This window comes from Myodes glareolus, chromosome 3 (assembly GCF_982192425.1).
Source record: "Myodes glareolus chromosome 3, mMyoGla1.1, whole genome shotgun sequence".
Taxonomy (NCBI): Eukaryota; Metazoa; Chordata; class Mammalia; order Rodentia; family Cricetidae; genus Myodes; species Myodes glareolus.
In genome coordinates, this window is record NC_142028.1 from 76,660,972 (window position 1) to 76,688,144 (window position 27,173).

Here is a 27,173-nt window from a genome sequence, read left to right on the forward strand (position 1 = left end):
GACCCACACCAGGTGCTCACAGCAGTCTGTAACACACACACACACACACACACACACACACACACACACACACACACACCTCACACACCAAAACAAAACATGTTCACATTGCTAAAATTTGGGAGGTAGAAGTAGAATGATTAGGAGTTCAAAGGCATCTTCCCCATACACTAAATTCAAGGTCAGTCTGGGCTATCTCAGGCGAGGCTCCAGAACAAAAAGGATACCGCCCTGTGGCAGAACCCTTGGCCTAGCAAGAGTAAGGCCCTAGGTTCAATTCCTATTGCCACAAAAAAAAGGTGGAATGGGAGTAAAGGACGGAAAAGCAAGGATTCAGTGTTTGGCCAACCAGCTGGAGCTATGCCCAAGGTAATAATTAGAATGAGGAACAGGAACAGCTTGTCTGGCCTTGAGGGCTAACTTGGTTAAGCATAGACAGAACAGAAAACCCAGGTAAACCCCTGATTTCCAGCTTGCTTAGGCTGAAGATGGGACTGGAGACTGCTTTGATGTCATCCACTTTATATTAAGAGGCAATACAGATGTAGCTGAGGAGGATAAAGAGACAGACAACAAATGAAAGCCTCGACTATTATAGGCTTGGTGTTTTTTGTTTTAGAGATTTATTTATATTTTATATAAAGCTGTATCTGCATTACACCAGTATGCCAAAAGAGGGCACCAGATCTTATTATAGATGGTTGTGACCTACCATATGGTTGCTAGGAACTGAAGTCAGGACCTCTAGAGCCAGACCTCTAGACCACTGAGCTCTCTCTGGTCGGCCCTGACAATTAAGTTTTGACTAGACTTTTAAAATGATTATATTTTTACTTATTTGTTTGTTGTGTGAGTGTGCCACTATCCAGTCCCCTCTACCTTTTTTCTCTCCAATAGATGTGTGTGTATGAGTGTGGGCACGTGTGTGCAGAGGTCAGAGGACAGCATGGATGTCAGTCCTTGCCATCCATCTCCTCTAGACTTCAGGCTAGCTGGCGTGCGAGCCTCCGCTCTGAATCCTGCTGAAGGAGCACTGGTTACAGACAGGCATGGGCTATCGTGTCCCAGTCACACGGGCTCCAGGATCTTAACTCAGGTCTCCAGCTTGCACAGCAGCGTTTCACCCTCTGCCATCTGCCCAGTCTTCACTAGACATTTGACTCCTGACTGTCAGCCGTCACAGAAAGTGGCAGAAAATGAAAGATAAGCAGGAATCTTCTCAGAATAGTCTTACCTATCTACACCTCCCCAAGGTGTAGATATTGGCATCTCCCAAGCCCTGAGGGCCTTGGGCAGGGAGCCAACCCACTGTCCACAAGATCAACATGTCTGAATTTTAATTACCCTTTTCAAGTTTATCATAGGTAAATAAGTGACCCCAAAATAATGGGGAAAACTTCATATGGGACGAAAGATATCTGATCTTTTTTTTTTTTTTTAAAATATTTATTATGTATACAATATTCTGCCTGTGTGTATGCCGGCAGGCCAGAAGAGGGGACCAGACCTCATTACAAATGGTTGTGAGCCACCATGTGGTTGCTGGGAATTGAACTCAGGACCTTTGGAAGAGCAGGCAATGCTCTTAACCTCTGAGCCATCTCTCCAGCCCCCAAGATATCTGATCTTATCATCAGATGCTAATTATCAAATCTGATAATTTGTGTGATCTCTCACCGCCTTTAGCTTAGACTGGTTCTTAACTTAATGATTCTACTGCCTCAGCCTTCAAAGTGCTGAGATTATAGGCATATGCCATCTTGTTTCAATTATTATTATTATTATTTTAGGCTTTTCAAGACAGGGTTTCTCTGTAGCTTTGGAGCCTGTCCTAGAACTAGCTCTGTAGACCAGGCTGGTTTTGAACTCACAGAGATCTGCCTGCATCTGCCTCACAAGTGCTGGGATTAAAGGCATCCACCACCACTGCCCAGCTATTATTATTATTACTATTATTATTATGATGCAGACAGGCTCTTACTTTGTAACCTTGGCTGGCCTGGAACTAGCTATGTAGAACTGGCTGGCCTCAAACTCAGAGATCCACCTGCCTTACTGTCTTGTGGGTGCTAGATTCAAACTGGGGCCCCCTGGAAGAGTAACCAGTGCTCTTAACTGCCAAATGATCTTTCCAGATGCTCCCTGTCCCCTATAATTTAGACTCTGGGGATCAAACTTTGGTCTTCCTGCTCTGAGGGCATGCTCTTTACTAAAGTCCACTCCCAGTCCAATCAGTCACTCTGAACTGTAAAAGGAACTGTTTTCTCTGGGGTTTGTTAGGAGTTGGGTGTGGTGTACAGGACTTTTTGGGCAACTGCAGGAAAGTTGAACCTAGGATTCAAGGCCAGCTGGCACCATTTCAAGATAAACAAACATTCAACGAGCTCCCCACCCCACATATTCAGCCCAATAAAGTGTTGTGTGCACCTCCCCTCCTCATTCTTTGGAAACAATGTAGTACAGGCTGGCTTCTGACTATGGATCCTCCTTTCTCTGCCTTTTGAATGCTGAGAATCTGCTACTATGATGAGTCAGCTCAGTGATTTTGCTTTTGCAGCCTGTTGTGAAGCCACCCACCTTCAATCCCAGGACTTGGGAGACAGAGGCAGGAGGATCGCTGTGAGTTCAAGGTCAGCCTGGTCTACAGAGTGAGTTCCAAGACAGTCAGATCTAAGTAGAGAGACCCTGTTTCAAAAAAGAAAAGAAAGCATAAGAGACAACCTCTCAGGGTGGGATGGTGTACACCTTTAATCCCAGGATTTGGGAGGCAGACACAGGTGAATCTCTGGTTTTCAGAGTGAGTTCCAGGACAGTCAGATCAACCAGGACTACACAGAGAAACCCTGTCTTAAAAAATCAAAAACAAAAAAACAAACAAACAAACAAAAAAACAAGGCGGATAAAGGACAGTCTCAGTGTATACCCCTGGCTGGCCTAGAACTCACCACTATACAAGGTTGGTTCACAGAGATCCACCTGCTTCTGCCTTTTCTGGGATCAAAGATATGCGCTACCATGCCCACCTAGCAAAGCATATTGTTTTTTCTTTAAAAGACAGGGTTTCTCCGTGTAGTCTTGGCTGTCCTGAAACTCACTTTGGCCTCAAGCTCAGAGATCCGCTTGCCTCTCCCTCTTGAGTGCTGGGGTTAAAGGCTCCAATTTGTCAAACATAACCCAGGCTAGCCTCAAATTTTAAAACCTCTTGCCTCTGGCTTCTGAAGTTCTGGGGAGTGTGTTAGTAAATTGGTGAGGAACCATGTTTTGTTTGTTTTAAACATAGTTTCAGCAAAAGGTTTATCTTTTTATTTTTAATCCATGTATTAGAGGCTGGTCTAAGTCCCTATGTAGCTGAAGATGATTTTGAATTCTTGACCCTCCTGCTTCATACCCAATTTATGTAGCACTAGGATTAAACCCAGGGGCCTTGTACATATATGCTAGACAAGTACTCAATCAACTATATCCCTAGCTATATACTTTGAACTTTTAAGTCTTTATTTTTTATATATGTGGATGTCTGTGTAAGCATACACACACACATGGTGTATGTGTGTGTGCTTGCAGAGGTCAGAGATGGGCATTAGATCCTCTGAAGCCAGAGTTATGAGGGGTTGTAAACTGCTATATGTGAGTTCTGGGAACCAAACTCGGGTCTTCTGGAAGGGCAATAAGTGCTCTTAACCACAGGGCCACCCTCCAGATCCCAGCTTTGGACTTAAACACAGTTGGAAGTGTTAAAGATCACGGGGACCGTTCTGTTCTGCCACTCTCAGCCTTATTGCCTTGAAACAAGGTCGTTCACCAAATCCAAAGGGCTGTTGCAGCTAGGCCGGCTGGCTATAGTGTCTCCCTTCCCAATGCTGGTGTTAAAGGCACACGTGGCCATGCCTGGATCTTATGTAGGTGTCGAGGAATCACACACAGGTCCTAAAGCTACTGAGCTATTTCCTAAGCCCTAGTGGTATGGTTTTTGAGTGTGAACTTTGTAGATGACATCTGTGTCACAATGTCAAATGGATGGGCATGCCTGAGAGTACAAACTGCTTCTCAGCTGGGGGATGGGACTGCATGCTTGCCTCTCATCATGACATTCAGGGGCTGAAGCAGGATGCTTATGGGTAGACCGGACTGGGCTACATAGCAAGGTCTAGGCCAGCCTGGGGAGAGAAGCCCGCCCTTAAAGCAGTGTGGCTTTTATGTCCACTCCTTGTATGCCGCTGCCTCCAGGCAGCTTTGGGCTATTAAGGCAGGGGAAATGACACTTAGGCACCGACACAGTGTCACTGCAGCACTGCAAAGGGCTCACTACTGTGGTCACCTTCATGAAACAGGTCCCCAGGGAAGAGAAGGCAGCTTCTCACAGGACTGTATGGCTCTACGAGAAGAGGATGCTGGTGATGTTTTAGCATTCATGTCATTAGAGAAGCAAAACCAAACTTCAAAGGTGCTAAGCTTCTTCCTTCCTGTCTCCAGTGTGAGCCCTTTGTTGGGTTGGGTGAATCCACCAAAGATCTTGGGGGTACCAGAAGCCTTGCCTCATGCAGGCACAGAGGGAGACATACCCTTCTTCCACGGTGACAGAGTTCATGAGAAGGCAATTGGTAACGGTCACTTTATCTTGTATGACACAGGATGAGCCAATGACTGAGCGCTTAATAGAGGACTTCTCTCCAACCTGTGTATCTGGCCCAATGAGGCTGTCAGCTCCAACCTGCAGAAGGCAAACAGAGATCTTGCCCATCCAGCTCAACCATCCATAATTCACCCTCACCTTTGGGCTGGCATCTATGGGACCCTTCCATAGAAACAACTGAAGGGAGTGATTAGTATTTCTCAAGACCCAAAGACCAAACAGCTTTTCCAACACCAGCTTCAACTAACACTGAAGAACAGGCCCTTCTCTTCCAAGAAAAACAAAACAAGACTAACAAATCAAACATATATGCGCACTCACATATTTGTATACTTAGCCCAGACTGGCCTTTGGCCTCTTTTCAGTTTATTTATTTTTTTTAAGACAGGGTTTCTCTGTGTAGCTTTGAAGCCTGTCCTGGAACTTTTTCTGTAGACCAGGCTGGCCTCAAACTCACAGAGAGCTGCCTTCCTCTGCTTCCCAAGTGCTGGCCTTAAAGAAGTACACCACTCAGAGGCCCTCAACTTCTTTTTTTTTTTCCTTCGAGACAGGGTTTTTCTGTAGCTTTGTATCCTATCTTGGAACTTGTAGCTCTTGTAGACCAGGCTGGCCTTGATTTCAGAGATCTGCCTGCTTCTGCCTCCTGAGTACTGGGATTAAAGGTGTGCACCACCACTGCTCAGTTCCCTTTCTCCTCTTATTGCTTTTGGAGACAAGTTCTTACTATGAAATCCTAAACTTGAATCTAACTTGTTATTCATCTCAGGCTGGCTTAGAACTCACGTTCTTCCTGCGTCAGCTTCCTGAATGCCATGGCTGCAGCTGTGTACCACAACACCTAGCTTCAGGACTCTTCATATTTGTACAATACAGGAGATTGGACCCAGAGATTCATAAATGCTGAGCAAGTGCTCTACCACTAAACTATATGCCAGCCCCCCCCCCCCTTTATTACAAAGCAAGTTCCAAGCAGCCAGAGACAGGGTCTCTTTCCCAGCACTGCATGTTTTGTAGCTCGGCAGGCTTTGAACTTGTGATCCTTCCCACCTAAGCTGCTGCAGTGCTGAGATTATAGATGTACCATCACATCTGCCAGGAAGTCTTCTCTTATATTTATTTCTGTGTGTGTACATGTGAGCATGCTATGACGTGTGTAGAAGTCAGAGATGAACTCGTTAAGTGTCATTTCTCTCCTATCAGCACGGGAGTTCTGGGACTGTACTAGGGTTGTCAGAACTTTACCTGCTGAACCATCTCTCCAGCCTGATGAAGTCTTCTTGAAGATGGAGATGGGACCCCCCTTGTACTAATGGGGTCTAGAGCTGAAGGGTTCCAATTTAAATCCTCCACAAGTCCCAGTGCCCCTCAGAAGGTTGCATCTGTGCCCTGCTTATGCCAGCACTTACCAGGTGTCTGTTGGCAATCTGGGCTGATGGGTGGATCATTGACTCCTCTGGACAAAGCTCGGACAGCAATTTGGGTACCTTGAGAAAATAAGTTTCATAGGTAAAGATGTGAAAACACCTAACAAACACTTAAGTAGGACTCAATGCCCAGTCAGGGATGGGACTCTCAGCCAGTTGTGTCAGATAAGAGAGCAGAGAAGCTGCTAGGCTTCCCAGGACAGGACCGCATATGCAGCAGCCTCACTGAGGCCTAGACATTCTTCTGACATTTCATGGGAAAGGCCAAATGGGGCACAGAACACCAAGAATCCTGCTCAGAATAATTCTGGGTTCTTTTCCTTGTCTCCTGGGCTACTGTGGTCATGTACCACGTGAGTAGAGGAGCAATGTTAGACAAACTCTACAATCAGGACTGACCTGAAAGAGTCCATGTCCCTCCAAAGGAAACAAGAAAAAGAAGTTTACACTATTCTTGCCTAAGGCTGAGAAATGAAAAGCAGGTTGAAGGTACATGGCGATTTGGTCATAACCTACTTGGAAGGAAGAGAGTGCATGTATTTGTAATTCTCCAGCATAGACAACACAGGGCAGCTGTACAAACCACTATAGGTGGTGGCCATGCTAGCTGGGAGAGGTCTTGTCAGCACTGGTTACAGTACCACGAGTCTTCTTCTGTGACACTCCAGTCACGGCCCTGTGCGCCTCTCTGCTGCACAGACCAGCCACACAGCAGAGGGTGTCTTTCCAGCCTTAGCCTATTTACAAACCTGCTTCTGGACCTGAGTAAGAGTGGGGAACACTGTGTTTTCTTATACTTCTCTGGTTTGGGGTTCCCTTGGATTCATAACCAACCCACATTGAAGGCAGCTTAATATCTGGGGCTGAGGTTACATTCACCAGCTAGTATGAGTTGGTTTTTTTTTTTTTTTTGTTATTATTTGAGACAGGGTTTCTGTATGTAGCCTTGGCTGTCCTGCAATGCACTGCGTAGATCACAGAAATCCACCGGTCTTGTCCCCTGAATGCTGGAATTAAAGCTGTGCAACCACTGCCCTGCCTACTGAGAGTCCTGAAGATTCACGAACCAGAGAAACCTCAGTTTTCAATAATATTTTTAATATCATTCTACAACTTATCTTACCTCCCAGTGACAGCTTTCAGAGTTCTACTAGGAACAATGCCAGTAGTTAATCTTTTGCTGTTGTTTCTCAAGACAGGGTTTCTCTGTGTAGCCCTGGCTATCCAGGAACTCACGCTGTAGACCAGGCTGGCCTTGAACTCCAGAGATCTGCCTGCCTCTGCCTCTAGGGAGCTGGGATTTAAAGGTGTGCATCACACCACTGTCCTGTTTGGTAGCTAATCTTTTTATTATCTCATTCCAAAACTTTGCCTATTTTTACCTCAGCGCTTTACTCCTCCCCAATTTCATTTGCTGGTCTCATTATCCCTTCCTCCTGTGCTTCTAAGACTATGAAGAAACCTCCACACCCTTAGCCTTCTCTCTCTATGGTTTCACTAGTGTGTCTCAGACAATTCTCTCTAGACATTCCTACCTCGAGTCATCTGGTCACTCAGTTTTCTTTCTCCCTTCCTCCCTTTCTTTTTTGTATTTTTAAAATTCAGTTTACCTTAAACAACAATAACAAAAATACAAGCAAGAAATCCCTATAGGGTTTCATGTAGCCTAGATTGGTCTTGAACTCAATATGTAGTCAAGGATGTCCTTGAAATTCTAGTCTTTTTGCCTCTCCTGATGCTGTGAGTATGGGCACCACACCAGCTGATGCAGTACTGGGGAGCAAGCTCAGGGATTCCTGTGTGCTATCAATGGGGCTACATTCCCAGCTGTTTTTTTTTTCTTTCTTGAGGAAGTTTCCTTTGTCTTACTTCATTAAACTATGTGACTATACATTATTTGTCTATTTTATTACCCTCCACCCTTGACCCAGACAGGTCTTGCTATGTTACCCAAAGAGGCTTTCAACACAAAATCCTCCTGTTTCTGCCTTCCAAGTGCTGGGATTACAGGTGTGAGCAAACATGGCTAGCCTGGAATTTGCTACATAGCTCAGGTTAGCCTCCACTTTGCACATCTCACTGCCGAGAGCTGGGATTATTGGAGTATACCACCATATTTGGCTTTGTTTGCTTACTTAGAAGTAGTTATTATACAAATGTTCACCCTGAAAAACAGGAGAGCTGCTGCAGCCACAGCTCAGAGGCTAATTCCCTAGGGATCTTAGCACTTCCTTGAACTCACTGAGTTCCTATCTTTGGATTTTTCCCTGACATTTCAAGTCTTGCTAATCTTTAGGAGTGAAGACTGTGAATGTTACCATGTCCCTAATGAGAATAAGACAGAAAGCGTGGTCTATTTTGAGGGCAGGAAGACCCTGAGCCCATCCTCTCACCTGCCTGTTGGCTTCCATGTAGAGCCCCAGGGTGCTCACTCGAGAGCAGAGTCCCTCTTTCATGATGTGGACATAGCAGCGCACCTGTGAGCTAGAAAAATCTTCCCACTTGTCTCCTCGAAAGGCATTCCAGCAGGCGTCATATGGAGCCAAAGTCAGAGTGTTGTCATTTTTTATAAAACTGTAAATATCTTCAGAGCAAACATCCAGAGTAAACAAAAAAGAGAAAGATGGCATGGGGACACAGATTGATTGACAGCCTACCTTGCTATGATTGGGCTGGCCTGGAACTCACAGACCCCCCCTGCCTTCTGACTGAGATACAGTCAGGTCTTAAAAGCAGGTATGGCTAATATTCCTTCCTTCTCTCCTTGAAACTCATCACTAAGTCTGGACCCCAAGGAACCCATCACAGCTGAAAGACCAAGTCAACTAAAACAGGCAATGGATTTTCTTGTACGCTTGAAATACTGTAAGCACTATAAAATACTATAAGCACTATACTAATATTTAAGAAGAAGTCCTAAAAACAAGGTTGGCTGGCATTGTGATGCTCACCTTTAAACCTAGCACTCAGGAGCCAGAGGCAGGTGAACCTCTTTGAGTTCAGGCCAGTCAAGGCTACATAATAAGACATAATACATAGTCTCAAAACAATAATAAATCAAATCTCTCAAACAAACCAAAAGCCTAAAAACAATAATTAAGCATTCCTAAGGAGAATGATAACCTCTGTAAACCATGAAAGTCACAGCATGTGTGCAGGCGACCACAGCGTTGGGGTCACAGGAACTATTCTAATTTCCTTTTTCTTTCTTCTTTTTTTTTTCGAGACTGGGTTTCTCTGTGTAGCCTTGGCTGTCCTCGAACTCACAGGATCTGCCTGCCTTTTCCTCCTGAGTGCTGGGCTCAAAGGCGTGCACCACCACAGTCCAGTATAATAAATCAGATGTCAGAGCCAGAGTCTGTGGCTGCAGCCACCACGCCACTCTGTCACCACTCTGCGAGATGGGGCAGGACACAGGGCTCTGAGGGCAAACAAGGCACTTCCTCTCAACAGTCTGGCTGGCCTCCGCTTGTACTTGTTTACTTCATCACCTTCCCTCACTGACAGAGGTGGTAGGTCTAACTTGAAGAACCAGGAAGCTGAGATGCGGTAAGGAGAATCTGAAGACCTATGGTTTAGTGGGGAGCATAGTCAAAAAGGATGGACAAAATAACGGTTTGGAGGCTTGGCCAGCCCAGCCCTGAAGAGTCCAGGAATTGACTGTGCGATCAAGCGTACCCAGAGTAAGGTCAGTTAACCCATTTTGTCCTGTAAACTAGGCAAGCACTGGCTGTCTGAAGTGATCATCTTGGGACATCATTCTCTCCCAAGGTTCTTCGACCCCTGTTCATCTCACTGCACCAAACCAAACACCAACCTAAAGACTTCGGCTCCTTTTTCTTTAGATCCTCTTCTTTGTCTTCCTGCCTCTGCTGTGAGGAAGCGGAGGAAAACTGTTTTCTTACTAGGTATGGAATCAGTTCACTTCGGATGGAAGTGATTGACCTAGAAAGAAAGAGTGGCCAAATGTGAGAAACCTCACTGGTCCTTCTGGGTCAGAAATTATTTGTACTCAAGGAAAAGCCAAAGATCTGGATTTTCTTTAAAGGTTAAGACAGAAATGGGAAAAATATAAGAATCCCTCTTCTTTTTTTTAAATATTTATTTATTTATTATGTATACAATATTCTGTCTGTGTGTATGTCTGCAGGCCAGAAGAGTGCACCAGACCTCATTACAGATGGTTGTGAGCCACCATGTGGTTGCCGGGAACTGAACTCAGGACCTTTGGAAGAGCAGGCAATGCTCTTAACCACTGAGCCATCTCTCCAGCCCAAGAATCCCTCTTCTTGGTCCTTCCACAAAGTCCTAACTTCATGGTATGTATATGTATGTACATACTTACACATGTATGCATGCAGTATATAACATGGTGCTCTGATTTCTTATTAATGATCACCCATGAGAAAGCAGGCTATTCTGTTTGTGGGCGTGTATGATGTATGTGTGCACACATGTTTCTGTGGGTGCATAAGTGCATGTATACAGAGGCCAGGGGTGGCTGTCAGGTGTCTTTCTCTATCAGTTTCCACCTCACTTTCTGAGAAAGTCTCTCACTGACCCTCGGTTCACTGATTTAGCTAGGCTCGATGCCCAGTGAGCTTCAGAAAGACATCTATCTTTGTTTCCCCATCACTGGGGTTACAGTTACTGCTGTAACTAGCTTAAGTCACTTTTTTAGAATTTTAATTTATTTTATGTGTACGGGTGTTTTGTCTGCACATATGTCTGTGGAGGCCAGAAGAGGGCATTGGATTCCTTGAAATGGAGCTATAGATGTTTATGAGCTGCCATGTGTTGCTAAGAGTAAGCCCTGGTCCTCAGCAAGAGCAAGCACTGTCAAGCACTCTTGCCAGCAAACACCACCCACTCTTCCTTCCTTCCTTCCTTCCTTCCTTCCTTTCTTCCTTCCTTCCTTTTCTTTCCTGTGACAGGGTCTCTCTATGTAGCTCTGACTGTCCAGGAGCTCACAGAGATCAGCCTGCTTCTGCTCCCTGAGTGCTGAGAATAAAGGTGTGCGCCACCATGCCTGCCGCCCCCCCCCCCTTTAAATTTATTTTTTTATGTATAGGAGTATTTTGCCTGCATATACGTGTATACCACATGTGTGTCTGGTACAGGCAGAGTTCTATGTCCAGCCGAGGAGATAGATGGCTTTTAGTTTTTTGTTACATGGAGACAGTGTCTTAATAACTCAGGCTGGCCTCTAACTGTCCACCCAAGGACAACCTTGAATTCTTAATCCCCATGCCTTTACCTTGTAAGGGCTAGGATTACAGGCATTACTGTCATGGCTGGCTCTATGGAGACGTTGTTGTAAGACAAAGTCTTACATGTAGACCAGGCTGGCATAGAATTTAGGATTCGCTTGTCTGTCTCCTTAGTGCTGGGATTGTGAGCACGAGCCACAATGTCTATTATATATTTATTTCATCCTGGGGGTTGAACTCAGGACTTTGGACACACTAAACAAGTACTCAGCTACTGAATTATAATGATTATAATTATAATGACAAATCATTAGGTCTTTTCATTTTTGAGACAAGGTCTAACATTGTGGTCTAGGAGGTCTTGAACTAATGGCCAATCCTCCCGCCTCAGCTTTCTAAATGGCAAGAATTAAAGGCATGGGCCACCAAACCTAGCCTCTCTGCAAATTTAGAATTCATTCTTATCCCTAAGTGGTTCCTAAGAAACATTATATCCCGCTGCGTGAAGGTGGCACACAGGAGGCAGAGGCAGGTGGATCTTTGTGAGTTTGAGGCCATCCTGGCCACAGAGCTAGTTCCAGGACTGGCTCCAAAGCTACTGAGAAATCCTATCTCTAAAAACCAAAAAAAAGAAAAAAAAAAAAAAGAAAAAGAAAAGTTAAATTTCATCTACTCACAAGGGCAGGTTTCCAAATTCTGTAGCAGTTGTACTTACTAATGGCTGCTAAAGAATTCCCACAACGTTAACCTCAACCTACTGTAATATCTCAGCTGAGACTGACACTGAGGGCAAGAGCAGAGTTAACTCATGCAGAGAATGACTCCTAGAAAGGAGCAGTGAGTAGCTGGCCAGAGCTCTGGCGTGCTTCTTCATTTGCCCTTTGTGGGTCCCAGGAAGCAACTTCTTTCTGATGGCATCACAGGATGTGAGGGGCTGCAGAGATGCTCACCCGCCTGCTTGAATTCCATGCCCAGGACACACATGGCAGAATCAACTCCTGCCAACTTGTTGTCAGACTTTTCCACATACATATCAGGGTATGTATGCCCAAAAGAGGCCTCTCTCACTCTCTTACACACACACTCTCTCTCTCCTCCTAAGTAAGCAAAAATAAATAAATAAATAAATGTAAAAAAAAAAGGGTGATAGGTTGTTGGGTCTAATGAATCTTCAATGGGGAAAGAAAGGACTTGATTTTTGGTACAGCGGATATGCTTTTATAATTAACATTATTTGTTTGCTTATCTACAATGTGTGTGCCTTCTGTGCCTGCATGGGTGAGTGTGTATGCATACACCACACTGCTGTGTATGGACTTTGCAAGCAGGTTCTTTCCTTCCACCATGTAGATTCTGGGGACTGAACTCAGCCTTGGGGGCAAGTACCTGCTGACATCCAGTATGCTTTTAACTTTTATTTAGCAAAGAAAATGAAAACAGGTGGGTGAGAGTGCAGGTTTTTATATTACTGATTAATTTATTTAGTTTTTATCACACATCTTTTATATGTCAGTTGCTGTGCTGTGCTTTGGTAAATGCCATTTCTAATACCTAAAGGAATTATTAGTGGGATGGGCAGAAGACAGGGAAAGGGAGAAAGAACAGGTCAAACAGGAGCAAAGTGTGGCCATGTTTAAGCAGTTAATACTCTGAGAGATGAGGCATGAGGGAGGGGCTGTAGTGTGAACAGCACCACAACCCTCGCTGCTGCTGTCAGTACCCATTCTTTACCAGAGGCCCCACTAAGAGACACAGGACCACACACATGTGCTATAAGGAAGAAGGCAAGAGAGAAGCAGAGGCTGAGGGAGGTAACCCTGGAGCTACACAGTTCATGGGCTTATGTTATTTTGAAAGGATCAAATCAAACATCTTTGAACATTTCTGTGTAAGCTAGGAGTCCCTGTATTGAATTTCAATGGGATTTTTTTCTCTTGGTCCTTTGATGGAGATTAAAAATTTCCATATGAATACAAGAATGAAACAGCAGAACACTTATTCTTAGCTTTTTTTGGTCTGTTTTCAATGCTCCATACCAATGCGGACAGCAAATATTCCTTGGTCCCTTCCCCTGGAGAACAAGTCAGTTCTTTTGAAGGGACAAAGCACAGACAGCTGGAGGACGTTTAGGGCCTTCAAGGAGCAAACAGAATTGGTGCTGCAATGGGCAAGCAGACAAGCCTTGGCACATGATCCTTATCTGCACTCAGGGTAAGTGATTTGAAAAGACATGAAGCCGTTCTGCCAGGTCGCAGCTCCTTCTGCTGGTGCTCAACGTCAGATGTATTCCCACACAGTGCAGTTGACCTAGCCATAGAGGTTGCTCACAGCTGTGCTAAGAACTGGAACAACGCAAGGCTATTGTGAACCATTGTGGAACAGAACATCTTGACATTAGGCCTAAAATGAAGGCTACCCGCTGAGTAGCTGGATACAATACTCCAAAGTACCTTCAGGCTGCAGGGATATACCACTGTACCAGGGTGGACTATCTGTTTCAAGATTTATAACTTCCTGTTCAGTGTTTAGTGCCATGTGGATATCATTTTTGTTTTTTCTTTTGTTGTTTCGAGACAAGGTCTCTTGCCCCTTAGCCTAGGCTGGCCTGAATTTGCAATCCCCACATCGCCACCTCCCAAGTGCTGAAATCACAGGCTCGAGTCACACACCCGGCTCGATACACTTTATAGCGAAATTTACTTTTACTATGTGCACTTTGACTCTAGCAACTCTGGGAGATGTGGGCAGATGGGGAAGGGAACAGATGTGGTTTGGGCTGAGGATCCAGATCTATGTCAGAGCGGACTGCAGAGGAAAAGCCCCAGCTGGCAGACCTGACAGTCACAGTCATCACCGATAGCAGCTTGTCCTCAGCGCACATACCACTCTATTACATTTGCAGCAGCAAACCAACCGTGTCCAGATGAGCTACGGCAACAAAGATAAGGCTAGCTTTGCTGTAAAACTGTCTGACACCCTGCATCTAAAAGCCACAATTCTATTTGATAGTATTTAGAAAGCATTCCTTCTTTTTAAGAACACTGGCTGAAAAGTCAGGCAGTGACGGCGCACACCTTTAATCCCAGGCCAGAGGCAGGCGGACCTCTGTGAGTTCAAGGTCAGCCTGATCTGCAGAGTGACTCCCAGCACAGGCTACACAGAGAAACCCTGTCTTGAAACCAAACCAAACCAAACCAAACCAAACCAAACCAAACAACAACAAAAAAACCACTGGCTGCTCTTCCAAAGGACCCAGGTTTGATCCAAACACCCATATATATGGCAGCTCACAACCGTCTGTATCTCCAGGCTCAGGGGATTGCCAACACCCTATTTTGGTCTCTATGGTTACCAGCCACTCATATGAAGCACTGGGCTTAGTTCTTTTTCCTTTATTTCCATGTATATCCTGGCCCATCAGCCAAAGAGATAGATTTTTGTTTTGTTTTTTGGTGCTAATGGGGACTGAACTCAGGGACTTGTGCACACTATGAAAGTGCCCGACTTCTGAAGAACATTATATTCCCAGTCCTATTTTTACTTATTATTGTAAGGCTAAGTTGCTAAGGCTGGTGTTGAACTTACTGTATAGCTCATGTAGGTTTGAACTTGTGATCTTCTTGCTGAGCATCCTGAGTAGTACAGGCCTGCCTTGCTATGTCCAACTCAGAGCTAGAATTTAAACTAAAATTCTTTTATTTTGAGGTGTAGTGCCTGCTTTTCAGTTACCAGCACTGCTCAAGGCAGGAACTTATCCAGAAGTCACCAAGGAAATTAGCCTCTTAGTCACTGCACCAGTAAGTCTTTTCCTATCTACTCTTCTTAGAATTCCCGCTGTTTTTCTACTCAACGTGAAACCAAGGCTGACCCTGAGTTTCTGACCCTCCTGTCTCCACCTGCCAAGTGCTGGGATTACGGGTCTGAACCACCACACACAGTTTATTTAAAGTTTTATTTAAAAATTCTGCTGGTTTATTATTTGCAAATCCCCAAAATATAATCATGGTTTCTTTGGTATAAGCAAAGTAACAGTATGTAGATAATCTGATTTATTTCTAAAACAGAAATGAAAACCAGCTGTGATCCTTGTATAAACTGTTATCTGACATTAAGAAGACTTTGGGCGAAGCATTTACACGGGATACACAAGGCCCTAGTTTCCAATCCAAGCACTGCAAACGAAGAAAGATTTTGAACCCTATCTTGGAAAATCAAAATCACAAGGTAGTTTGTTAGTTAAAAACTATATCTCATGGGTCAGGCAACGTGACAAACACCCTTAATCCGAGCACTCAGGAGGCAGAGACAGGCAGATCTCTTTTATTTTGAGGTGATCCTGGTCTATACAACCAGTTACAGGCTAGCCAGGACTATATAGTAAGACCCTGTCTCAAAACAAAGCTGGAGGTGGAGCACACCTTTAATTCCAGCACTTGAGAGGCAGAGGCAGATGGATCTGAGTTTGAGGTCAGCCTGGTCTACAGATCGAGTTTCAGGGCAGTCAGGACTACACAGAGAAACCCTGCATGACTGAAGGGTTAAATGAATATATTATTCTTGCAGCCAACCTGCATTCAGTTCCCAGTACCAATGTCAATGTTAGGTGCCTCACAATGCCCTGTGATTCCACTTCCAGAGGATCTGATGCTTCTGGCCTCTGAGAACATCTGTAATCGCGCACACTCACACACCCACACATCCATATAACAAAGGTAAAACTAATAACAAAAAACCCCTATACTTGTTAAAAAAAACTGTAGGTTTAGAATTGCAAAACTAAAAAGTCTGAGAACAGAATGTTCAAAATCTGTAGACTTTCTTACCTATTTTCCATTAAGAAATCCACAACATATTTCTTCAAGCAGTAGAGGTGGGCATCCACGAGGCCTGTATGGAAATGTATTCTAGGGTGCCTGTAGGAAAAACAGGGGAGAACAGGTTCATAATCAGATAATACAGATTAATGTTAGTCTATCATCAGGTCCTGGGCTCCAGAAGAGGGGGAAGGGTCAGAGTAATGATGCCAATGCCCCAGCCTGGGGAGACCAGCATGGTGGGTGCTAGCATTTTTGTTCTAAAAAATTTGTTTTTTAGGTTTACTTATTTTATTTTTTTGCTTTCATGTATGTAAGTGTACTATGTGTGTGTCTGGTGCCCTCGGTGTGCAGAAAGACTGTGAAGGATGGGTGTAATCACAGTGTTGTACCCTCACTGGCAGTTTCATCTTCCACAAATGCACTTACCTCCAGTCTGATAATATTAAATAGAAACTTCCAAGAATCAAAAAATTGTAATTTTAGAAACTTGCACGTGGTGAAATCTGGTCCCACTTATTAGCCATCTTAGTTATCAGATCCTCTGTCCTAGCAACACAGGACTTACGTTCCAGTAGCCTTTAGTTTATAGTGGCGCCTATGCACAAAGGTACTGAAGCTGGCAACTTGGATCTGCTCAAGGGAAGCCATAAAGTATTTCCTTTAAGTTATGCCAAACATGGTGGCACATGCCTGGTGTGGGACAATTGTATTCTGTCAATTATGTTTTAAATAAACGCTGATTGGCCAGTAGCCAGGCAGGAAGTATAGACAGGACAACCAGACAGGAAGTATAGGCGGGTCAATGAGAACAGGAGAATTCTGGGAAGAGGGAAGCTCCCTCTGCAGTCCTGTCCAGACAAGAGAAGAAGCAAGATGTGACTATGACACTGAAAAAGGTACTGAGCCATGTGGTTAACATAGATAAGAATAACGGGCTAATGTAAGTTATAATAGTTAATAGAACTGGGCAGGACAGAAACTCTGACAACACATGCCCTCACTTCCAGCACTCGGAGGCAAAGGTAGGTGGATCTCTGTATGGCCAATACTAGCCTGCTCTACACAGTAAGTTCTAGACTAGTCAGGGTTACATAGTGAAACATTGCCTTTAAATTTTTTTGTTTTAAAAATTGAAGTTAGGGCTGGAGAGACGGCTCAGAGGTAAGAGCACTGGCTGCTCTTCCAGAGGTCCTAAATTCAATTCCCAGCAACAATATGGTGACTCACAACCATCTATAATGATATCTGGTGCCTGCCCTCTTCTGGCGAGTAGGCATACATGCAGACAGAATTCTGTATTCATAATAAATTAATCTAAAAAACAACAACAGAAAAAGATGAAGTTATGCTGAGTGGTGGTGGTGCACGTCTTTAATTCCAGCACTTGGGAGGCAGAGGCAGGCAGAACTCTGAGTTTGAGGCCATCCTGGTCTACACGGCGAAACCCTGCCTGAAAAAAACCCAAAAAACAAATAGCAACAACAAAAAACCCCATACATTCCAACCAGAGATAAAGAGTCAACAGATAAAATGTTGAGGAACCTCAGGGTTGTTCTGACACCTTGATTTCTAACTCTAGTTCTAATAGCCACACATAGACATACATTCATACACACCAATAAATAAATAAAAATTAGAATAAGAAAGGAATGTGGAAGTCAGAGAATCCTGAGCAGCTCTCCTAGCTGTGTGGGAAGGCCGTAGTGTTGGGTATGTAGTTGTCAGAAAAATGACTGGAGGGGTAAGGACGGCAGACGACTGAAGCCTGAGGAACTTGTGCTTTATCCTATGAACAGTGCATTCACAGCTGTAAGGAGGAGAGAAAACAGAACAAGGCTGGAGAGCCTGGAGACTGTGGGAAAGCAGTGGAGCACGGGATAAAAGGCCGAAGTGAAGGGAGGTGGTCCCTCAACTACAGACACTACAGAAACATGACTGGAGGTGAATCTGAGCACGGTGAGCGTGCAGGCAGAGCAGATGCTGGGAAACCAGGAAGTCAGGATTGCTCGCTGGGATCTCCCGAGAAGGAGCAGCAGCAGTGTCTTTTATTAGAGATTGATGGCTGAAAATAGTTGCTGGGAGGAATACAAGGCTGGTCTGAGATAGCAAGACTGTAGCATGGTTTTGAGAGTTCAATTAAGATCGAAACTATAGATTTATAATGGTGCAAATTTACACCAATACAAAATAGTCCCCTTGAAAAACTTAAAATCTGTGAAGTAGTTGACAAAACAGATGTATAAAGTTTAGAAGTTGAGGGTTGGGCTAGGGATACAGCTCAACGGTAGAGAGCTTGCCCCGTATGCACAAGGCCCTGGGTTTATGTCCCAGCACTACAAGGCAAGAAAGAATATTACAGGGCAATGGGAAGGGTGAGGGCAGAAGCTTATTGCCAAGCTTGATGACCTGAGCTTGAACCCTAGAACTGAAATGATCCCACACGCTGTCCTCTGACCTCCACATGCGCATCACGGCAAGTGTGCGCTCCCCCCAGTACAATACAAAATATGAATACACATTTCTTATATGTATATAAAATACACAGAAAAAAATGAAAATTGAAAGCTGTACAGGTGGATAGAATAAAAGAACAAGTAAGGATGGGGGGGGAGCTTGAAAGCATAGGACCTAGACTGGATGAAGAAGGAAGAGACAGGATGGACCGTAGGGTAAGGCAGGAGCTGAGAAGAGAGGAGGAGAACAGAAAAGGAGAGGGGAGGATGGGGAAGAAGAAAGGAGAAGGGAAGGGACAAAATAAATAGAAAGGAAAATAATTCTGGATGAAGATGAAACACAGACATTAAGCACTATGTATTCTGAAAACTCATTAATATGGTAGTGAAGGTTTTTGTTTGTTTTTAACTCAAAGCTACAAACTCACAAAGAAAAAGACCAGAAGGGACAACTATAAATTTTGGAAGCTGGACAATAGAAGAATGGTGCTAACAAATTTAGTATATTCAAGAAAACAGAACTTTAAAAAGAAAGCTAAGAGCCAGGCATAATGGTACATGCCTTTAATCCCAAGCACTCAGGAGGCCAAGGAGATGGATCTCTGTGAGTTCGAAGCTAGTCTGGTCTACAAAGGGTGTTCCAGGAGTCAGGGCTATATAGAGAAACCCCCTTTCTTGAAAAAAGCTAAAACCAACCCAACCCCTCCCCCACCAAAAAAAGCAAGCCAAGAACAAGCTGATTTATACTGCTGAAGACTCATGTTTGGAATTGGCAAGATGACGCTTCCTCACACAGACAGACAGCTGGAAGATTTCCCTAGCTCTCTACAGCCCACATAGCTATGTCTAAAGACACAAGCATTCTCATAGGCAAGTTTCTTTATAGAACTGAAAAAAAAAATATGGAAAAGTAAGAACAAAAGTCCGGTGCTTTGGATTTTAGCTTCTTCTTCTTCTTCTTCTTTTTTTTTTTTTTTTTGAGACAGGGTCTTTTTTATGTAACCCTGGCTATCCTACGTAGAATGGCCCTGGACTCAGAGATCCGCCTGCCTCTGCCTCCAGAGCACTGGGATTAAAGGGGCCACCACCACTGGCAGATTGTGGCATAGAAAGCAGTCCTTCTATGTCACCTCTCCTTATCACAAATGAGAGGGTATTTTAGGAATTAGGGCTGGTTAAGTATCAGTTGAGACACTAAATAAGATAAGTACTTCAAGACTTTCCATACACAAAGCAACTGAAGTTTAAGCCATTTTTTAATATCTTTAGTCCCAAAATAGATTTGGCCATGTTCTATGCAGTCTTGACAAATGTCCTTGTCTCCCGAGATACAAATGCCTAAACCTTCCAAGATGAACTTGTGAACATTTTATTTCATTTAAAAAGATATCTTTAAAAGCTTGTTTTTTAGATGTTTATTACCCTTCCAGGAAAAAACAAAAAACCACCCTTGACCCTTTGACTAGAATTAAAAGCGAACCACATAGCATTGTGGGAAGAGGATCATGATTTTCTTATTAAGTATTTGGCACAAATACCTTACAGTTTTGAATTATTAAAAACACATGCTTGTCAGAAATAAAACAGGATTTTTTGTTTGGTTGTTCCCCTCCCCCCCCCAAGACAGAGTTTCTTTGTGTAGCCCTGGTCCTGGAACTCACTATGTAGACCAGGCTGTCCTAGAACTCAGAGATCCGCCTTCCTCTGTCTCCAGAGTGCTGGGGCTAAAAGTGTGTGCCACCACTGTCTGGCCATACAACAGGAATTCTTTAAAGAATCACTAAACTGCATTCAGCTGGAGAAACCAATTTTCTGTAGCCTTCCAGATGTACACCTTTCTAAATTCCCTTTATTGTTTTGCTGGAGTTTGAGGAGTCAGCATATACATTATATCTTTATATTAAACCTGGAATTCACTATGTAGATAACTATGTAGGCCTTGGACAGATCCACCTGCCTGCCTCAAGGGAAAGCTGGCATTCCTTATGGTCTAAACGACTGGTCAGCTGCCCTTCAGACAGCATGCTAAGAGGGGAACAGGAGGCCATGAAGGAGACAGGTACAGAATTTACATAAAGTGTGGGAGAGAGGGCCCTGTGGGTAAAGGCACTTGCTATGACTGCCTAACTGCCTGAGTATGATCCCGAGACCCACATAAGGTAGGAGAGAATCGACACAACAAACTGTCCTCTGACCTCCACACGGATGCCAAGGCACTGTGCCAAAGCATACACTCATATCCACACGAATACATACACAAAATGGTAATAATAAAATAAAAAAGAATTTACATTAAAAATAAAGGATTATAATAAAGATAACATGCCCTATTACTAAACTTTGGCCATTGAATTTAAATTTGCTCTTCCATTAAAAAAAAAAAAATCCAACAAAAGGAACCAGCTACCATATGTGCAAGTACCCATAGGGAGGAAAAAACCAGATAAAAACAAAGATAACAAAAACAAGAGGATTTTGCTGAGTAACCCTGATCTGTAAGGAGGTGGAGGTGCTGGAGAGAGATCAATGGTTAAGAATTAGTTGCTGCTCTTGCAGAGGACCCAGGTTCTATTCCTAGTACCCACACAGTGGTTCACAATCATTGGTAACTAAGTCCAGTTCCAAGGGCTCTAATGACAACTTCTAGTCTCCATGGGCACTAATGTACACAGTGCACACACATACATCCAGGCAAAACACCCATATACATAAAAAATAAAAATAAGTAAACCTCAAAATCAATTAATAAATGAGTAGATGGAATGAATACACTCAAGATCCTAGGATGCAATGTGATTATGGAGTTCTATATACTTTGATAACTGTTTTGATAACATTTTAACTGTTAATGTTTAAGAATGGTTCTTAATACACATTTCATAGATAATAAGTAAGTAAGAAAAAGATATTATTCTGTTATAGGATACAATATGATGAACTTTGAGGATATCATGCAAAATGAAATGTCAACCATAAAAAATATATATAGTATTTCACTTACAGAAGAGACATAAACTACTCAAATTAACTGATAAACAAAGTAGAATTGTGATTGCCAGGGACTTATGGGAGGGAGAGAATAGGGAATTGTGTTTAGGGAGATAAGAGTTTCATATTTTCCAGATGTAAACTTCTGGAGATTTGTTTCCTAACAACGTGGCCGCATCACCACCACCGATGGCGAATCGTGCCACTCTTCCTAGCTCTTCTTAAAGGAGGCTCTCTGTCAGTCCTGCCCCCACCCTGCTCCCAAGGCTTCGCTCTCCTTCAGTGCAGGGCTTGGCTCCACCTTGGGAAGAGAAGACTTAGGGAGCGCTACATGCATGCTGTTGAAGAAAAGCTGGTGTCCTGTCTCCAGGGAAAGTGTTCACATACTTTTCTCAGTTTCACACAGTATAATCTAGTTTTCGTTCCTTCTTTCCCAGGGTGGGAGGTTTTATTTGGTTTCAAGAAGAGGAGAACTGCCAAGAAGACAATCCCTAGGGCTTACTTCTGCAGGATGGATCCCTTAATGACCAGCTCTTCATCCAAATCTGCTTCATTAGCCATAAAGAGCAGCCTCTTTCCTGTGCTGTCCACTCCAATGAAGTCACGCTGCTCCACTGAATCATATGAAAGAAAAAAAAAATCAAATCAAGCCTGTTGTCCTGTTTGCATGACTACTCAGGGGACAGGGGACCTACTTATATTGCTCTTAGAATCAAATAGGAAGTGGTAGGAAGGGAGTCATGATGCCACACATTACAAAGTGTAAAGCTTAAAGGGTCAAATATATTTATATCGTTCTAAAGGATACTACTGGGAAACTGGCCATCTTTAAATAAAATGATAAAGCACTGTACCAGTGCAATTTCTGATTTTAAGGCACTGCTTTTTGGGGTGGTTCGCAAATATACATTTAAAAGCAGAGGGGACTCAGTAGCATCCTATTTTCAAGTAGTTCCCAAATAATACAGTTTATATATATTGTCTATGCATATTATATATTCTGATATGAATATATATAAAAGGAGAAAAGGATGGAGCAAATGCTAAAAATTGGAAAAATCGCTGGGCAGTGGTAGCACACACCTTTAATCTCAGCACTTGGGAGGCAGCGGCAAGCAGATCTCTGTGAGTTTGAGGCCAGCCTGGTCTACAAGCAAGGACTGTTACACAGAGAAACTCTGTCTCAAAAAACAAACAAAAAACAAAACAACAAAAAATCTAGGTAAAATTCTTTGTGCTACTCTATAAACTTGTATATGAGTTTCAACACAGTCAGGACTCCATAGAGAGACCCTGTCTCAAATGACCAAAAACAAACATCCAAAAAACAACAATAACAACAACAACAAAAACCAAAAAAACCCCAAACAAACAACCAAAAAAGAAGTTAAGAGGCAAGCATGGTGGTGCACGCCTCCAATACTAGTATCTGGGAGGCTAAGGCAAAAACATTTCAAACTCAAGGCCAGTTTAAGAAATAAAAAAAGTTTGGTATGTAACTCAGTGGTGAGGCATTTGCCAAGCATGCAAGAGATCTTGGTTTTCAGTGCCAGCATCGAAGGAAGGACAAAATGTGCAACAGTCAAGATACAGTCCAATCAAAAATGCAGATGACGTATCTACTACACATCACAGTACAGCAAGGAATTCTCTCTTTACAAATAACCTATGTGAAAGTGGGGATGCTATTATTTAACATTATTCATAATTAGTCAAAATCAACTACATACCTACTATGCAATTATATATATGATTAGGGCATTGACAAAAAATGCATTATTTTACTAGGTATACAGAGTTTGATGGTAGGCAATTATATGCTGCCAATTTACTGCTACTTCCTATGGTGTATTTCTTTTCCCCAATCATAACATAAACACCTCAAAGGTTGATTTATTACTGTTTTGTATTTCCTATAACATCTAGCTCATGGTGAGACTATAATACGTGCCACTTGGAAGTTCTTTTTTTCCCCCTAAGATTTATTTATTTATTTATTTATTATAGATACAACATTCTGCCTCCATGTATGCCTGCAAGCCAGAAGAGGGCGCCAGATCTCATTACAGACGGTTGTGAGCCACCATGTGGTTGCTGGGAATTGAACTCAGGACCTTTGGAAGAGCAGCCAGTGCTCTTAACCACTGAGCCATCTCTCCAGCCCCAGAGTAAAGTTTTTGCTGCACAAATGTGAGGACCCGAGTTTCCCTGGCATCCTTGGGAAAGCTAGATATGGTGGCATTAACTTGTAGCACCAGAGCTGGGGAGGCAGAAAAAGGAGGATCCCTGGGGAATGTCGGCCGGCTACTCAACTGAATCAGAGGGCTAGTTCAACAAGAGAATAAGAAAAAATGGACAGTGATTGTGGAAGAGGTCTAACACCGACCTCTGGCCACCAGATACAGGTGCATCCACATACAGGGGCACATTTAAAACACACACATGCACAAACACACAACTATTCACACTAGCAACTGCACAGTTTGTACATCTTTTCTTTTTTTTTCTTTTCTTTCTTTTTCTTTTTTTGGTTTTTAGAGACTGGGTTTCTTTGTGTAGCTTTGGTGCCTGTCCTGGAACTCGCTCTGGTAGATTTCTCTGTGTAGTCCAGGCTGTGCTGGAGTTTGCTCTTTAGACCAGGCTGCAGACCCACAGATATCCCCCCTGCCTTTATGACTCTGAGGGTTGAGATTGTAGGCATGCAACACCATCACCTTGCCAGTGTGTGTATCTAAGACATGTATACACATGTCTTAGAAGTAGCACAGTATAACGATTAAGAACTGAGCTTTTAAAACTCAGTTGGTATGGTAGTATGAATCTCAGCACAGTTACTTACTTACATATAAGTACATTAATTAACCTCTCTATTCTTCAGTTAAATGGGATCGATAGTATTTAAATACATAGGTTTGTTATGAAGATTAAATGAGATTTTATATATATATATATATATATAGTAGTATTATTGACCAAGTTATTAAAATATTTAAGTTGCTGTCTGGCTGTAGTGGCACATGCTTTTAATCTCAGCACTCAGAAGGCAGAGGCAGGTGAGGTTCAAGCCTGTTCTACAGACTGAATTCCAGGACAGTCAGGGCTACACAGAGAAACCCTGTCTTGAAAAAACAACAATTAAACAAAACGCAAAAGCAAAAACAGTTTAAGTTGCCAGGTGTAGTGGCACACACCTTTAATCCCAGCACTTGGGAAGCAGAGGCAGAGTAGTGTATTTCTGTGAGTTCAAAGCCAATCTGCTCTACAGAATGAGTTCCAGGACAGCCAGAGCTACATAGTGAGATCCTGTCTTGAAATAAAAAACAAAACAAAAACAAACAAACAAACAAACAAACCAAAAATTTAAGTTAGGGTGGTGGTAGCACACACTTTTATTCCCAGCACTTGGGAGGCAGAGGCATGTGGATCTCTGAGTTAGAGACCAGCCTGGTCTCTATGGCGTGAGTTCCAGGACAGCCAGGGTTGTACAGAGAAACCCTGTCTCAAGGAAAAAAATAAAAACAAATAAATCAAATCAAATCAAAACAAAACAAAACATATAGTCTCATGCTCAATGTATAAAGTGCTTGCTAAGCAAGCATGAGAACCTGAGTTTGGATCCTCAATACCCATATAAAAACTAGGGGTGTGTCAGCATGTACCTCAAACCCCAGGATGGGATGTGGGGCAAGGACAAACAAATCCCAGTCTAGCTGAAATAACAAGTTCCAGATTCAGTGAGAGATCATGTCTTTTAAAATGGGGGGGGGGGTGACGGAGGACAGTTGATGTTAACCCCTGGCCTCTACACATATACACATGTACCAGTAAACAGGTGCACACAGATATTGCATCTATGTCTGCATCTTCCACTTTTCTTTTGAGATAGGTCTCAATATGTAACCCAAGCTGGATTTGAACTCATGACTGTCCTGCCTCAGTCTCTGGAGAGATGGGTGTACAGCTGTGTACTACCATACTTGATATGCTTCATTGTTGGCTGTGGCTGCCTATCTATCTAACAGAGTGTTAACTGTATGACAGCTCTGGGGACTGAAGCACTCAAGACCATCAATCACATGGTAGCTGGTCATATGCAGGGTTTGAATCTGAACAGGGAAAAATTATACAGTTCTTTTCAAAACTAAAATTAGTGAAAACCAAAGAACGAAAAGCAAATACGGTCAATTTGAAGCTAAATTTTGAAAATAATTACAAATATCACACACAGTTCTGAAATATATCAATTTATCCATCACATGACAATGAGACTATAGTAAAGTTTGTGTAAGTCTAACTATGAGCTATCAATTTAATAGGGAGATAGGAAAATGGTATTTCTGGGTCTAATTTAGAGTGTTGAACATACTCAAGTTCTGAGACTCACAAAAATCACTGTCAAGACCCTGAATCACTTGACTGTCCTGGAAGCCATAATTCCCAGCTAAGCAATTTTCGCGTATGTTGCCACATGGCTTTCCTTCTTGGGTCCTCCTTATACCGTCTCTTTGTGGCTGTGAGAGTAGCTGTGAACTCTGAATGAAGGTTATAGATGCTCCTGCTTTACCAAAGTGAATTCCACTTGGGAGCAGAATAGGTAATTTCAGAATGTCTACCCAAAGACTACACAAACAAGGCTAAAGAAACAAAATTATAAACTTTCACTTTTAAAAATTGTCATATTCAAATATGCTTTCTTTTTCCCTACTTGATTTTTATTTCTCTGATTGTTTTTTTTTTCTTTTGAGACAGGGTGCCTCGAATGCACAGAGATCTGCCTGCCTCTGCCTCCCGAGTGCTGGGATTAAAGATGTGTACCACCACCACCTGGGATTTTTCTCTCTCTTCTACAGTTGTTCACTTACTGGTACATTCACTACTCCATCAGTAAATCTGCACTCCTACCCTTAAAGAAAGGTATATTTGAAGTTCAGAATTTTAACTCCTTTTATGATGTCAGCAGGATCCTGATGCCAAAACCAGATAAAGAAGATAAATGACAGACATATTTATTCATTATACAAACACAAACATGCTACACAATTGAGAAATCAAAACTACACAGGCAGGAGCAATGGGCAAAGGCAGATAATAGTGCCAGAATGGAAAGACAGGGTAGGAAGCCGCTGCAAGTTCAAGGCCAGCCCAACCTACATAGCAAGTTCCAGGGCAGTCAGGGCTACGTGGTGAGACCCTGTCCCAAACAACAACAGAAAACTATGTTTAAAAACCAGACTAATAGTTGGCTATGTTGTTGTGGTGCACGCCTTTAATCTCAACACTCGGGAGACAGTGGCAGGTGGGTCTCTGAGTTCAAGGCCAGCCTTGCCTATACTGTGAGTTCCAGACAATCAGGACTACTCAGAGAAACCTTGTCTTGAAAACCAAAACCAAACTCAATCAAAACCCAGTCTATACTTCAGATTTTGAAAGATCATAAATGTGCAGTTTCTACCATCGGAGATATGGTTAGTTTCCAATTCTTTGCAATCCTTTACAATCCTTGGTCTGATTTAGCAGCTAGCTCTTTTCTGCCTCCCAAGTGCTGGGACTAAAGGCGGGCCACCACCTTGGGCAGTAATTAGCTTTGACTAAGGGAAGACAGCTGAAGTGACACGTCCCAAGTTTACGGCTCTATAGACCTGGTAGCT

At 43.1% G+C, this 27,173-nt stretch overlaps 1 protein-coding gene across 2 annotated transcripts in view; it reads right to left on the reverse strand.

Moving 5' to 3' along the window:
• The window catches only part of Eif2b3 (eukaryotic translation initiation factor 2B subunit gamma), a 64,992-nt gene that overhangs the window by 10,596 nt on the left and 27,223 nt on the right, over positions 1-27,173 (reverse strand). For both annotated transcript variants that reach the window (XM_048430604.3, XM_048430605.3), the window contains exons 5-10: positions 22,028-22,139; positions 16,091-16,180; positions 9,875-10,002; positions 8,451-8,641; positions 6,040-6,117; positions 4,563-4,711 (exon numbers count right to left, since the gene is read on the reverse strand). In XM_048430604.3, coding sequence (XP_048286561.1) covers positions 4,563-4,711; positions 6,040-6,117; positions 8,451-8,641; positions 9,875-10,002; positions 16,091-16,180; positions 22,028-22,139 — 748 coding nt within the window. The remainder of the gene's footprint in view (positions 1-4,562; positions 4,712-6,039; positions 6,118-8,450; positions 8,642-9,874; positions 10,003-16,090; positions 16,181-22,027; positions 22,140-27,173) is intronic.